At 45.7% G+C, this 13521-nt stretch overlaps 2 protein-coding genes and 1 pseudogene across 6 annotated transcripts in view; 2 read left to right on the top strand and 1 right to left on the bottom strand.

The window, feature by feature from the left end:
- Positions 1-1001: 1001 nt before the first annotated feature.
- ERP29 (endoplasmic reticulum protein 29) lies at positions 1002-8950 on the bottom strand. The gene is made up of 3 exons (XM_059140247.1): positions 8632-8950; positions 3626-3764; positions 1002-1822 (listed from the first exon to the last, which is right to left on the bottom strand). Exons 1-3 carry the CDS (start codon positions 8770-8772, stop codon positions 1320-1322), a joined length of 783 nt encoding a protein of 260 aa, XP_058996230.1. The 5' UTR covers positions 8773-8950; the 3' UTR covers positions 1002-1319.
- TMEM116 (transmembrane protein 116) overlaps positions 8357-13521 on the top strand; it is a 75597-nt gene continuing 70432 nt past the window's right edge. For 3 of the 5 annotated variants that reach the window (XM_059140239.1, XM_059140242.1, XM_059140243.1), the window contains exon 1: positions 8357-8574. In XM_059140239.1, the coding sequence (XP_058996222.1) occupies positions 8464-8574 (111 nt within the window). In that variant the 5' untranslated portion in view covers positions 8357-8463. Of the gene's footprint in view, positions 8575-9076; positions 9239-13521 lie in introns of those variants that run through there. The other 2 variants (XM_059140245.1, XM_059140244.1) reach the window with 2 other exon arrangements.
- On the top strand, positions 9165-12520 carry LOC131811748 (cytochrome c oxidase subunit NDUFA4-like; annotated as a pseudogene).

Here is a 13521-nt window from a genome sequence, read left to right on the forward strand (position 1 = left end):
GCTGCACTTTGGTTGTTAAATACGAAAAGTGAAAGTTATCAAGAACCTTATCATTACAGGTAGTTGCCCATCACTCCTGAAAACAGATTCAAGTTAGTACAATGGTCTCCCACTCTGCTTCTTTAATATTGGTAGTTACTGACAGTGAAAAAGTAGCTTAGATGGAAAACAATCCCTTTTTAAAAAACCTTTCAAATCAGACCAAATTGTATCATTTAGCTACCTAAAATCCAACTTAAAAAAAACAAAACATCTGATTTTATCAATAAAACTAAGAATTTGCTCTATGTATTTTTCTTTTTTTTAAAGATTTTATTTATTTGACAGAGAGATAGCACAAGTAAGCAGAGCAGCAGGCAGAGGGAGGGAGAGAAGCAGGCTCTCTGCTGAGCAGGGAGCCCAATGAGGGGCTCCATCCCAGGACCCTGGAATCGTAACCTGAGCCGAAGGCAGCCACTTAACCAACTGAGCCACCCAGGTACCCCTACTCTATGTTTTTTTATGGAGTATGGAAAATGATTACATTGAGCTCCCTTAATGTTGCCATTCCACAGGTGCCTGGGTGGTTCAATCACGTAGGTGTCTGCCTTGGCTCAGGTTGTGATCCTGGGGTCCTGGGATTGAGCTCCACTTTGGGCTCCCTGCTCAGTGGGTAGCCTGCTTCTCCCTCTCTGCCTGTTGCTCCCCATTTGTGCTGTCAAATAAATAAATCAAATCTTTAAAAAAAAAAAAAAAAAAAAAAAGGCTGCCATTCTACTTTTAAGGACCAGAAAAAGGACAATACATTTTGCCACCCACAATCAGTCCGTTGGAGTTTGAACACCGGTGGAAAGTAATGAAGGCAGACCTTGAGCTGGGACCGGTTTCTACAGTGTTACAGGATAATCAATTACCCTGGTAGAGTGGAGTCCATACCAGCTCAGATTAAAAAATAAATTCGAAGGCGAAAGCAGGTCACAGGCCAAAGTATAATTTGTGAAAGAAAACTGAATGGCTTCAGGTCCTTTTAACCAAAACACAGAAACTTTAATTGGGTCAGAATAACACCTGTCAAGGACCTGGGCAGTACACTTCTCTTTATAGCACCAACTCCTCCTAAGGGGGAATTTCACAAGCCATCTGGTAAGTGCTCTGGTTCTACAAAGACTGGCTATAGGGATGTCCCAAGCACAGTCGTTATCAGCTTCAGCGTCCGGGCATGCTCAAATCTTTGGCTTAGTGCCACTTTAACCACCACTCTTACATCCCAGGTCTCTCAGCCAGCAGGGAACTCTCCCCTCCCCACCCCCACCAACCCCTGGAAAACCCGGAGTGCCTTTTTACAGCTCCTCCTTTTCGGCCCCCTTCTTCTGGAAAGCAGTCAAGATGTTTAAGCTCTTCTGGAGCTCTTCCTTCTTCCCATCACTCATCTTGTTCTTCTCAATCAGCTTGGTGATCCGGGTCATTTCTGACGCTGGGAAGTCCTCACCTTGGTCTAAGACCTTCCCCATGATCTTCAGGTACTGCTCAGCCCACTTCTTCTCAGTCTCCTTCACATTTGCAAGGTTGTCCTGCCCCTGCTTCAAGAGGGCCCGGCGGGCCTCCACACCTGAGGCCCTGATGAACTCCCCAGCAAGGGCGTCATAAGTAGGCAGGCAACCAGGCATACCTAGGTAGACTCCTTGCCCCTTCAGCCAGCGCTGGATGGCTCCAACCTTAACAGCCCCACTATACAGGACTGGGTTCTCAAAGTCCCCATCCCGAAAGAGGTAGAAGACCGGGTAGTTATCTTTGTCCAGCTTGTATTTCTCACTCAGTTCCATATTCAGCTTATCACCGTAATCTGTGAACAGAAATCAGGTATCAGGAGCAAGACCACGAGGAGGGAGGGCAGGAGATGGCTGTGAGGCCTATCTGAGCTGACAGCAAGGATTCTGGTTGTGTAGACATCCCTCTTCTGCTGCTTCCCAGACATGCAGCGTTAGGTCATTTATCCTCTCTGAACTTCACTTTCCTCATCTGAAAAATGGGAACACTTCTGAATGTTTATTCTAGTCTACTACATGCCAGGTTCTGTTCTGGGTGCCACAGATCTAGTTATGATTAAGAGTTTACAACTTCTCTGACCTCAAGGAGCTTATATTCTTTTAAGGATAAGAAGAGAGATGGTAAACAAACATACCTGGTTAGTAGCAAAAAGATAAAAATAAAATGGAGTGATATGACAGTAGGTAAGAAGGCTTACTCTGGGCGGTCCTGGAAGGCCTTTCTGCGGAGATGACATGAGCTCAAGGACTAGAAGTTTCAAGGGGCCAGACACGTGATAATCTGGGAAGACTGTCTCTGGTAGGAAGGACTGAAAGAGCCAAAGCTCCGAGGCAGGAATAAGCTGGGGGGACTGAAGGCTTGCAAGAGCCGTTCTGGCTGGAGCTTAGTGAGCAAGGGCAACGTGTGGTAGGTAACAGGCAGCGTCTCTACCACATGTGAGGTGTTTAGGAGGACCCCGTGAGGAGATAAGTGCACTTGACCTGGAGAGTTCAGAGCAATATGTGGCATTTGCTATGTCCTTCCTAACAAGCAGTAGCAGTTCCAAGGACTAAAGCTGTGACAGCAGGTTTCTTATATCTGGCCAAAAAGAGCCAAGGCCGCCCATTACAGGATAGTAGCATAGAAGTGTGGGTTCCAATCCTCATTCTGCCACTTCAGACTGTATGGTCTTGAGCAAGGTACTCTCAGCATGAAGCACAGGGGTCATAATACTTTCTTCCTAGAGTTGTCACAAGGATAAGACACATGGATAACACTTGGCACAGTGGCCTGGCACACTGTACATGTTTGATAATGTCAGCTGCTATTCTTCTTTTTCTAAAAATTCCCAAGGGAGTGGATTTGCGGCTGAGTCAGAACTGACTGCCTGCCCTGGAAAAGTGTGGGAACTATCTCTGCCCAGGATCAGACTCTCAAGCTAGCTAGGGAACCGGGGCATCCCTGCTGGAAGGAAGCGGAGAGAGGGAAGAACCCACTGGACTTGAGAATAAATACTGAGGTGGCGTTCTGGGTGGGCCACTTAGTTCCTTGAGCTTCAGTTTTCCTCAAGTATAAACACGGAGAACGTGTGCCTCACGTTTTAGGCAGCGTTCAAGGGAAGATGTAAAGTGCACTGTCAACCACCACATGTTGGCAACTGTTATTGTTAGATTGGTCATTGTGGTTGAGAATGATCCTTGATTTAGTGATAGCGCTGATGGATTTGAGTTAAAGAATCCAATCATTTTCGTAAAAAACATCTGAAAAGAAGGTGGAGAAGTGACTATGGGGACCCTAGGAACCGTAATACCTCCTCCTCTGACCACAGTCCCCTGCAAGGAGAGCACCAGATTCTCACAGTAAGTTTCATATCAGTGTAGGGTGAGGGTGAAGGATGGGGGATCCCTTTCCCTTGGGCACCTGCAAGGATGAACTGAGGTTCTGTGGTATCAGATCTGCTCAAGCTAAGCCTGTCACCAGTTCCTGGAGGCCATGACTTCACTTACACTCCTGTGTGGCTTAGACAAAACGGTGTTGGGTATCCCACCTACGAGGAGGGAAATGATTCCTAGCTTCCTCCCCTTCTGCCCTCCACAGTCGGGTTTGGACTTGTCCATACCTGAGATCCCCACCTCTGCCACCAAAAGATCATCGCTGGAGGCCGAGTTTTCAGCCAGACGCTTGAACTCATCCTGTTTCTCACCGTAGGGGTACTGGGTGTCGAACTTCACCAAGACGAACTTGCTTTTGGGAATGACCTGAGGGCATAGAGAGCTGAGCAAGTCCAGGATTCCAGGGACCTTTGGGGCTAATTCCCTTTCACAAGGGACCCCTGTTTAAGAAACAGAATGGAAACTATGCCTGCAAGGGAGGTAAGTGCTCACACACTAATATTCATTCATTCATTCACTGGCCCACTGAATCATTTAACATTTTACTGGTGTTGGGTACCCCGTTTGGTACTGGTTCACAGTAATCAAAGACATTTACAACCCTGCTTAGAATAAACAAAGCTGCAGAGGTATTAAGGCCTTCTCTTCCAGTGGCCTTTTCAGTAAGATTAAGGGAACCCTTAGAAAACACTACATTGGCCCCATGGCATGCCTATCATCCCAGAGGGCCTTTCTCAGTAAACAATGAACCAGTAATCTGACAAAAACCAACCAACCAACCATCTGTAAAGCGGTTGGCACCCATGGAGGTGTTTTGGCTAGGGAGCCGAGAGGTTCAACTCTGCAGTTTCAGGGTTCACAGAAAGTTGCTAAGAGGCAGACTTGGGACAATGTCCCCTCCCTGACCACCGCTCCCTTTGTCTAGGTCTCCAGGTCCTAAACTGTCAGAGTCAAGACCTTTCAATTGTGGTAAAATTCTCATCACACATCATTTACCATTTTAAAGTGTACAATACAGTGAAATTTAGTCCATTAATAATACTGTGCAATGATCATTAATACTGATTCCAGAACATTTTCATACCCTGAAAAGGAATCACATATCCATACACATTTTAAGCAGTCAACTTCCCATTCTTCCTTCCTTCCCCCGCCCCGGGCAACCACTTATCTGCTTGCTGTCTCTATGATGTCTACTCTGATGGAATCCTACAATATGCAGCCTTTGGTACCTGGCTTCTTTCACTCAGGATCACACTTTCAAGATTCACCCATGCTGTAGCATGTCTCAGTATTTCATTCCTTTTTGTAGGCAAATAATATTCCACTGTATGGATATGCCACATTTTATTTATTTATTCATCAGGTGATGGGACATTTGGGATGATCCCACCTTTTGGCTATTTGTAAATAGCACCGTTACAAACAATTGCCTACAAATGTTTGCACGCCTGTTTTCATTTCTTTTGGGTATATACTTAGGGAGTGGAAATGCTGGGTTGTATAGTAATTCTATGATTAAGTTTTAGAGGAATCCCCAAGATCTTTGTTTTGATGGTTTCTCCCAATGCACAGCTTTAGTCTAACAACTGCCCTCTCCTCCTATAACTTTTTTCTTTTCTTTTCTTTTAAGATTTTATTTATTTATTTGACAGACAGAGATCACAAGTAGGCAGAGCAGTAGGCAGAGAGAGAGGAAGGGAAGCAGGCTCCCTGCTGAGCAGAGAACCCGATGTGGGGCTTGATCCCAGGTCCCTGGGAACATGACCTGAGCCGAAGGCAGAGGCTTTAACACCCTGAGCCACCCAGGCACCCCAACTTTTTGCTTTTCTAATCAAAGTGATCACTTCTTGCCCATTTTTCATCATAGGCAATCATTATCATAATTAAGTCAAGCTGACATCATTCCAGTTTTTGTTAGTCTTTGTTGCTCACTGTGCGTTGATGTCTATTTGGTTTTAGCTTTTAAAAAATATTTAACACTGCCTAGGGACACAAGGAAAGGAGGAGAAGCTATCAGGAGAGTCAATTTTTAAAAAAAGATTTTATTTATTTATTTGACAGAGATCACAGGTAGGCAGAGAGGCAGGCAGAGAGAGAGGGGGAAGCAGGCTCCCTGCTGAGCAGAGAGCCCGAAATCTGCAGGATCTCAGGACCCTGGGATCATGACCTGAGCCGAAGACAGAGCCATCCACTGAGCCACTCAGGTGCCCCAGGGCAGGCAATCTTTTAAGTGATCACTGACCCCCAAAATCTGAGCTCTGGGGGCCTAAAAACAGGTAAGACTTTTTTTTTCTTTTTCTTTTTCTTTTTTTTAAGATTTTATTTATTGGGGCATCTGGTTGGCTCAGTTAGTTAAGCATCTGCCTTCAGTTCAGGTCATGATCTGAGGTGGGACTGAGCCCCATATCAGGAACCTACTCAGCAGGGAGCCTTCTTTTCCCTCTCCTGCTCCCCCATTTGTGCTTTTTATCTATTGTATCTCTAAAATAAAGGTTTTATTTATTTGAGAAAGAGAGAGGGAGAGCATAAGTGGCGGGGGGGGGCAGCGAGGGAGAAGCAGGCTCCCCACTGAGCAGAGAGCCCAATGTGGGGCTGGATCCCAGGACCTCAGGACTGTGATCTGAGCCAAAGGCAGATGCTTAACTGACTGAGCCACCCAGGTACCCCACAGGTTAAGTCTTAAAATGTAAACCAGATCACATCCCTCTGGCCTGACTGTCCTTATTTCAGTTCCACAAACTCATTTCCACTTAGGGCCTTTTCATTTGCTGTCTCTGTTGGCTGGAATACACTTTCCCCAGCTCCTTCCATGGATGTCTATCATTCAAAGCTCAGTTCGAATGTCCCTCCACCCACAATGGAGAGGCATCCTCCACTCATACCATCCTAGCATTCCTTTATTTCGCCCTCTTCTATCACATTACCCTGCTGTGCTTTCTTCACAGCAATAATCATTCACTAAAATTTTTATCTGCGTATTTGTTGTCTGTTCTCTCCACTAGAACATACACTATGAGTACAAGGACCTGGTCTGACTTGTTGTCTGCTCTATCCCTATTGCCCAAGAGTGCCTGGCATGTAGCAGATGCTCTGAAAATACTTGATAGACGAACACAACTAGGGTAGGCTATGGCAGCAGATTCTACATATGTCTGGGGGAAAATATTTTAAAAGTATAACACAGGAACCCTATCTTCAAAGAACCTACATTTGTATTATGGAATAATTAATAATTATATGGTGGTCTAACCCTGAAACAGAGCTGAGAGGCCTCCATCTTTTATTCTGCCATTTTAGGCCATCAGCAGAATGGTTTTGAATGGCACACATCTGCACACTGGATTTTTTTCTTTTCATTAATTAGCCTGTACCTCTTCATTTGCTTTAGAAATCTGTTTCCTTTCTTTATCCTTAAGGAATCGACTCCACCATATCCTATACTTAGGTAACTTGCTTTCTCAAGATGAAGATGATTTCATCATTCATTCATCATTGAATAAAAAGGTACCTATCATGAGCTAGACACCACTCTATGTGAACACAGCAGTAAAAAAAAAGCAGGCAGGGTCTCTTATTTCTAGTGATGGTGAAGGGTAAGAAACAAAAGAAGACACTGGAAATTGCAGAAAGACAAAAGCACAGAACAAGGCCCCTGGATGCATTACCAGGTAGCTCTCGTTCTGTTCAGTGGTGATGGAAGAGGATCTAGACTGGAGAAGATATCTGTTCATTCATTCAATAAATTATTATTGAGTATCTTCTATGTAACAGGTAGCCAGCTAGGTCGTGCAGATGATCAGTGAACAAAATAGACAAGGCAGTTAGTTCTTCATATTCTAGTGTGGGAGAAGATAAAACAGACAAGGGGGAAAAGGAAGTCAAAGAAGGGCTCTGAGAAGGTAAGTAATATTTAGCCTAAGCCTGAATGAGAAGAAGCAACCAGCCTTTCAAAGACTGGGCAAAGAATGTTCTAGTCAGAAGGAACTGCCAGTGCAAAGGGCCCATGTCAGTGAGATGAGCTAGGAGTATTCAAAGGACAGAAAGCATGTGTGGCTGGAGCTGAGGGATCAAAAGGGGGAATGGTCAGGAAAGGCTGAACAATAAGACCTGCAAAATTACTGTAATGACAGACGAGACCAGGGTGATACCAATAAAAACAGAGAGGCCTCAACAGTGCACAGTTTCCCTCTAAGTCACGCTTGGTCTGTGATGTTACCCCATTCCCCCTTTTTGGGGCTGGGGTGTCATTTTTCCAATAAAGACCCCAAAAGCATAGGGTGCTGTGGGGTGTGCCTGACAACCAACCAGCCATACCTACAGTTTCAAATATTTGAATAAACCACAGATGCCAAATCCAGGACAAGGAAACCTTTTGAGAACAGAAAGAGTTCAACCGCTTGAGACAGATTTAGAATTCCACTTTTTGGTTTCACTTCCCAGCAATGGGTACAAATTACGAAAATAAAACGAATGGGTTCTCTCTCAATGCTTAGTTTGTCCATCTCGTAGGCGAAGCTGAAAGCTGCCAGTGGGTGAAGACAGGTGCCAGAGGTGGGAGCTGGGACTGCATTCAGCCTTCAACATTTCCAACGTCCACTGACCCAGAGGAATCCTTCCACGTCTTGACCCGATTTTATTCATTTTGTTCCCAGGCCCAAGATATTCCCTATAGAGTTCCCTTATTCTTAACGCTTGCACTTTTCAGCAAGAGACAGGATCTCTGGACATTGTTTGCGTATTGCAAAGCAGGGTGCACTCCGTGCTCCCTCCAAGGGAGGAGGGGCGCAGAAACGCGAGTTAACGAGAGGGCTTTCCAACCACCTCCCTCACTACCCCCGCCCCACCACAGCCAGGAGCACTTGGTGTCCGCCTCGCACCGCCCTCCAGGCCTCCCACTTGGGACTCGAGGATTGGATCTTGCCCGACACCGCCTTCTCCCCATTGGGTGCGGGGAAGGGGCAGCAAGTTCCCTGGATTGCCTTTCTGCAGCTCTTTTACCAAAGAGGAAGTACAAATACTGCAAAGGCAAGCGTGCGCGGGGGCCCTGGCTTGTGTGTGCCCTATGGTCGCAGGATGGTCCCGGCCCAGAGTCCACCGGCCCTTTAGGATGATGGGAAGCCCTGGGATCGTCGCTACAGACCACCTTCTGCCAGCCCTGCCTCCTTCCCCACAGGTGTGCGCTCCCCCGGGCGCTCAGGCAGCACCTGCGCGATTCCCCCACCCCCGTTACCTTGTAGAAAGTGACTGTATCCAGGGGAAGGGCGCCCTTGGTGTGCAGGCCGCTGCCGCCATGCGGAGCGGAAAGGAGCAGGAGGAACAGAAGGGGAAACAGTGGGGAGAGAGAAGCGGCGCGGGGAATGCCGGCAGCCATAACGCCAGAATCTGGCAGTAGGAGCTAGGAAGGCTGTAGTGGAGAAAACGCCGAGTCGTGGGTCACGTGACTTGTAAGGCCGGCTCGGCTGCGCGCACGTGTACAGCCTGGGAGGCTCGCGCAGACCTAGGACGGGAGGGAGGGGCCACGTGAGGGGCGGGGAAATGGGGTTGCCCCGCGCTCGCGCGCGCTCGGCGAAGCTCGCGCAGGCCTAGGGTGTGGGGGCGGGGCCGCGGGTGGCGGGTGGCGGAAAGAGGCTGCTGCGCACGCGCACTCGGCGAGGCTCCCAGTCCTCCTGCCCTTTTCCCGCCTTCCCCTGCGCGAGGAGAGGCTCGAAGCGCGTGCTTGGCGTCTTGCAGCAATTAGGTTGCTCTTTCTACTCTTCTTCGAAGATGACGAGGCTGGCCACCATTTCTTCCTGCTTTTGGCCCGTCTGGCAGTCCATTGAGACCCGCTACTGCTTTAGGTTAGTCTGTCAGTCAGTCTGTGCTATCGTCCTCGCGAGGTCAGTCATACTCCCCCAGCTCCCTCAGGACCGGAGCAGGTCACGCAGAGGCAGCTGTTAGTCAGCATGGCCGTCAGGGCCACCCCGAACCCTGTCCAGTGGCTCTGTGGTGAGTGCCTCAGTGGCGAGACGCCGGGCTTCTGTCGAGCCGGTATTACTGAAAGCGGAGTATCCGCCTAGCTACGCCCTCCTGAAGGTCTTAAAACCAAAAACTGAACAAAAAGTTCTAATAATTCTATTCCCTAGATATTTGTTCAGGGCGTGGTTCACACCAGATCCTGATTTTGCCTCCGGGAATACGGAATAGAGGTGGAGGAGACAGAGCTCTGGGTGGAAGGACCTGTGTTCGGGAGGAGGTGATAAGACCCTTACAGTGTTGTGAGAACATCAGTGGAAATTCAGTTATCCCTGCTCAGGGCTGTCAGGGAAAGTGAAAGGAAATGACTTTTAAACTGGATCGTGAAGGAGAAGGAGGCATTTACAAGCCAAACACCAAAGGATATTTCTAAAAAGGGGAAAAACATGGTGAATCTGTCAAAAGTAAACCGGGGTACACTGCAAAGGGTCTCATCAAGCTGAAGGGTTTGGAGCCACCACAGGTGTTAACCAGGACAGTGAGTTGGATTTGCTTTCACTTAGGAGTGAAGGGAGTGAATCGAAGAAGGGAGAAGGCGGGGAGACTAGTTAAGGATCAATTGTAGTAGTTTAGGTAAGAGAGGTTAAGGTCCTGCAGTAGCCCACAATGAGAGGGAAGGGTCCAACTGAGAAATTTTGTAGGTTACAATTCACAAAAATTTATGAACAAATGACATTATGAGGGTCTGAGCGTCATATTAACCACTGTATATGTTAATAAATGCGTGTATAAAATAGTCATCAAAGATCATAGGATCCAGTTATGGGCAACCAGTTTATATAGAAAAATTTTTTAAAGATTTTATTTATTTATTTTATATAGAGAGAGATCACAAGTAGGCAGAGGGGCAGCCAGAGAGGGGGAAGCAGGCTCCCCACTGAGCAGAGAGCCCGATGTGGGCGGGCCTCGATCCCAGGACCCTGAAATCATGACCCTAGGGGAAGGCAGAGGCTTAACCCACTGAGCCACCCAGGCGCCCTTATATAGAAATTTTGAAAGAAAGAGTCAATGTGTGTGTTTGTTTTGGGGGGTTTGGAAAAATTTGAGTTTGCTTTAATAAGCTATTAAATAAAATGAGCTACATTTTATGATAGACAGTGGGGGGAAAATTATGAGCTCAAGTGGATAAAGAAACCTTCATGTAAGAAGTGGAAATGGAGTTAACCCTTGGAAAAAAGAATATTTTAGGTGGAGAAAAATGAAAAGGGAGCAGAAGTGGGAATAAGCAGATGGTTTAGGGAGACCAAGCTGGCTGGAAAGAGTTCTCACAATGCTAGTTAGAGTTTTAAATCCAAGCAACATAAAGTCTTGAAAAAAATGAAACTAAGAATTTTCTGTTCTGTCATGTACTCAATGGGGAGCTATTAAGAGTTTTTAGACCCAAGGGCACCTGGGTGGTTCAGTGGGTTAAGCCTCTGCCTTTGGCTTAGGTCACAGTCTCAGGGTCCTGGGATCAAGCTCCACATTGGACTCTCTGCTCAGCAGGGAACCTGCTTCCCCCTCTCTTTGCCTGCCTCTCTGCCTACTTGTGATCTCTGTCAAAAAAAAAAAGTTTTTAGAACCCTTTATAAGATGTTTAAACTGTTTTTAAATTATCACTTATGAACTTGTAAATGCTTTGGGTACACCTAATTAGCATAATCAATCAGGAATTACTTTCTAGTTACAGTTTTGAAGTAGGTGTAGAAACTAGTGAAGGAAGAGGATTGGTTGGAGAGGGAAGGGAAATATTGGTACTTTTGCTATGAATGGAAACAATTCAGTGCGATACAGTAATTGTCTCAGTGCTTTACTCAGAGGTAGGAAGGAAGAGGCACGGCAGGTTAAGTTGATGCAAGATTGTTGAGCCCATTGGTCAATAAAGAATGCTTGAGACATTTTATGGTGCAAAAAGGTGTTTTTATTATAGTGCAGGGAAGGGATCTGTGGGCAGAAATAGCAGCACTGGGGTTGTGAGGAGTGACTGATTATATACTTTCAAGTTGGGAGGGAATAGGGATATGTGTAAGTCTCTAAGGAATTTGGAAGCAAGGTTTCCAGGACCTTGAGGGGTCATTTACTGCAGTCTAGTAAAACCTTAATCATGAGACCCTTCAGGTGTATATCAGTGGGCTGTATCTTTGGAGGATGATTGCTAACCTATATCTTAGGGGGTAGAGATAAAGGAAGTTTCCAAAGAGATTTCCCTCTGTTAAAGTGGATTTGTAGAATCCTAGAAGCCAGGATAATGTCAAGCTAAGGTTGCTTTTTGCCCCAGCAAAGCATTAGCATTGAGGCAGTTGAGTTTCTGGAGGAAGGTCACCCTGCCAGTCCCAAGTATTGTCAATGAGCTGTAAGTTGTAAGGAAATTTAACTGTGTCTATATTTCTTTTACTTTTGTTCTCCACATCAAAAGGAGTGCGCACGTACCCCGATCGATGTGGGAGCTGGAGTGAGGAGGAAAAATATGGCATGATCTGCTAAAGCAACTAATAAATAAATTTCCATTTTTTTCTTCTGACAATCATCAAGCCAGTGTGCCCCCAGTCTCATTGACTTCTTTGCTGTTCCTTGTATTTACAAGTCATGTTCTTGCCTCGGGGTCTTTGTATTGGCTTTCTCCCTCTAAAACTTTTCTTTAAAATATTCATATGGCTGGCTTCTTCACTTTCCTGAAGTTCTTTGCTCATTTGTCAACTTCCTAAGATCTGCCCTGACCGTCCTTTAAAAAACTGCTCCTTCTGGTAGGGTCGACTTAGTTCCAGGCCTTGCATATTTGATTTTTACTTCTCCTTGGCTGGAGGGCTCTGCTACAACCAACTTATGCCAGATCCTCAATCAGGCAAAGAAGCATCCAAATTTAGTCTCCCTTTTCATATTTATTGAGGTAGCAGATACTGGAGCAGTGCTGTATATCTTGCCCCTGGCATTGTGCAATCCAGATGTCAGTTGGGATAGGAAGAATAACTCAGAACCCTGTAAAAGACTGGGTCCTCAGTGATCAATACAAGTTGTACTCAGTGAATGTAAATTACAGCAAACTGAAGAAAGAAGATCTAGACTTCTAAATTAAATGTTTTGAGCACCTAGATGGCTCAGTCTTTAAGTGTCTGCCTTCATCTCAGGTCATGATCTGGGAGTCCTGGGATCAAGCTCTGCATCAGGCTCCCTGCTGAGCAGGGAGTCTGCTTCTCTGACTTCCCCACCACTTCTCTGCTGCTCTTCCCACTCATGTTCTCTTTCTCTCCCTCTCTCTCATTCTCAAATAAGTAAATAAAAAATCTTTTAAAAAGTGTCTCACTATAAAGCTGCTTAGAATGAAGATGTCCCAGAAGCCATCAGCACAGTTTTCCACTTATCCAGGAAATAGTTCCCTTCTAAATGCTGAAATCATGTTTCTGTATTGTATTGGGGTTTACACTGATTAATAAATATCTGAAACTTGAAAAAAAAATTGTTCCTTCCTGATACTTCCTTGCTTTGTAGCTCCCTTCTTTTTTCCCCTCCATAGCTCTTTTCAGCTTGCTAACATATAATTTGCTTATTTTTCTTTTTATCTGCTCCCAGGGAGGGCTGGATTTATGTTTTTGTCTGTTTAGATTAAGGTACTATAGCCCCCTGTCTGGCACATGGTAGGTGCTCAGTATATACTTGTTCAGTGAGTAAATAAATGAGAATGAAATTACTCTATGGCTATCTCTCAAAATTCCATTGGCTCTTTCTACATTCCTTTCTTAAGCCTCATACTGTTCTTCAGAGATATTCCATCCTTTAGAGCTAATTGTCTTTCCCTTGCAAATTTTTGTTGGTTTTAACACTAGTTCTTTTGAGATAGATGAACATCTAAATTGTCTAAAGAACAAAGCCGTTTTCATCTGTTAAAAATTGTTATGGAAAGATTTACCAGGAGTATGATTTTCTTTATGCCCCATCCTCCTCTAAGAATTCTTTGAATATTGGGGCACCTTGGTGGATCAGTCAGTCCATTAAGCATCTACCTTCAGCTCAAAGGTGTGGTATCTAGGGCATGGGATAGAGATCAGATTCCTTACTCAGTGGGGAGTCTGCTTTTCCTTCTCCCTCTGCCTGGCCTCCCTGCTTGTGCTTGCACATACACACTGTCTCTCTC

This window comes from Mustela lutreola, chromosome 11 (genome assembly GCF_030435805.1).
Source record: "Mustela lutreola isolate mMusLut2 chromosome 11, mMusLut2.pri, whole genome shotgun sequence".
In the NCBI taxonomy this organism is placed as follows: domain Eukaryota; kingdom Metazoa; phylum Chordata; class Mammalia; order Carnivora; family Mustelidae; genus Mustela; species Mustela lutreola.

Excerpts from the sequence above, each read along its gene's own strand:
- ERP29 (XM_059140247.1), bottom strand. The coding sequence starts at position 8,772 with ATGGCTGCCGGCATTCCCCGCGCCGCTTCTCTCTCCCCACTGTTTCCC. Across the intron at positions 3,765-8,631 it reads ATACAGTCACTTTCTACAAG|GTCATTCCCAAAAGCAAGTT; the intron begins GTAACGGGGGTG and ends CTATGCCCTCAG. Across the intron at positions 1,823-3,625 it reads GGCAGAGGTGGGGATCTCAG|ATTACGGTGATAAGCTGAAT; the intron begins GTATGGACAAGT and ends TTCTGTTCACAG.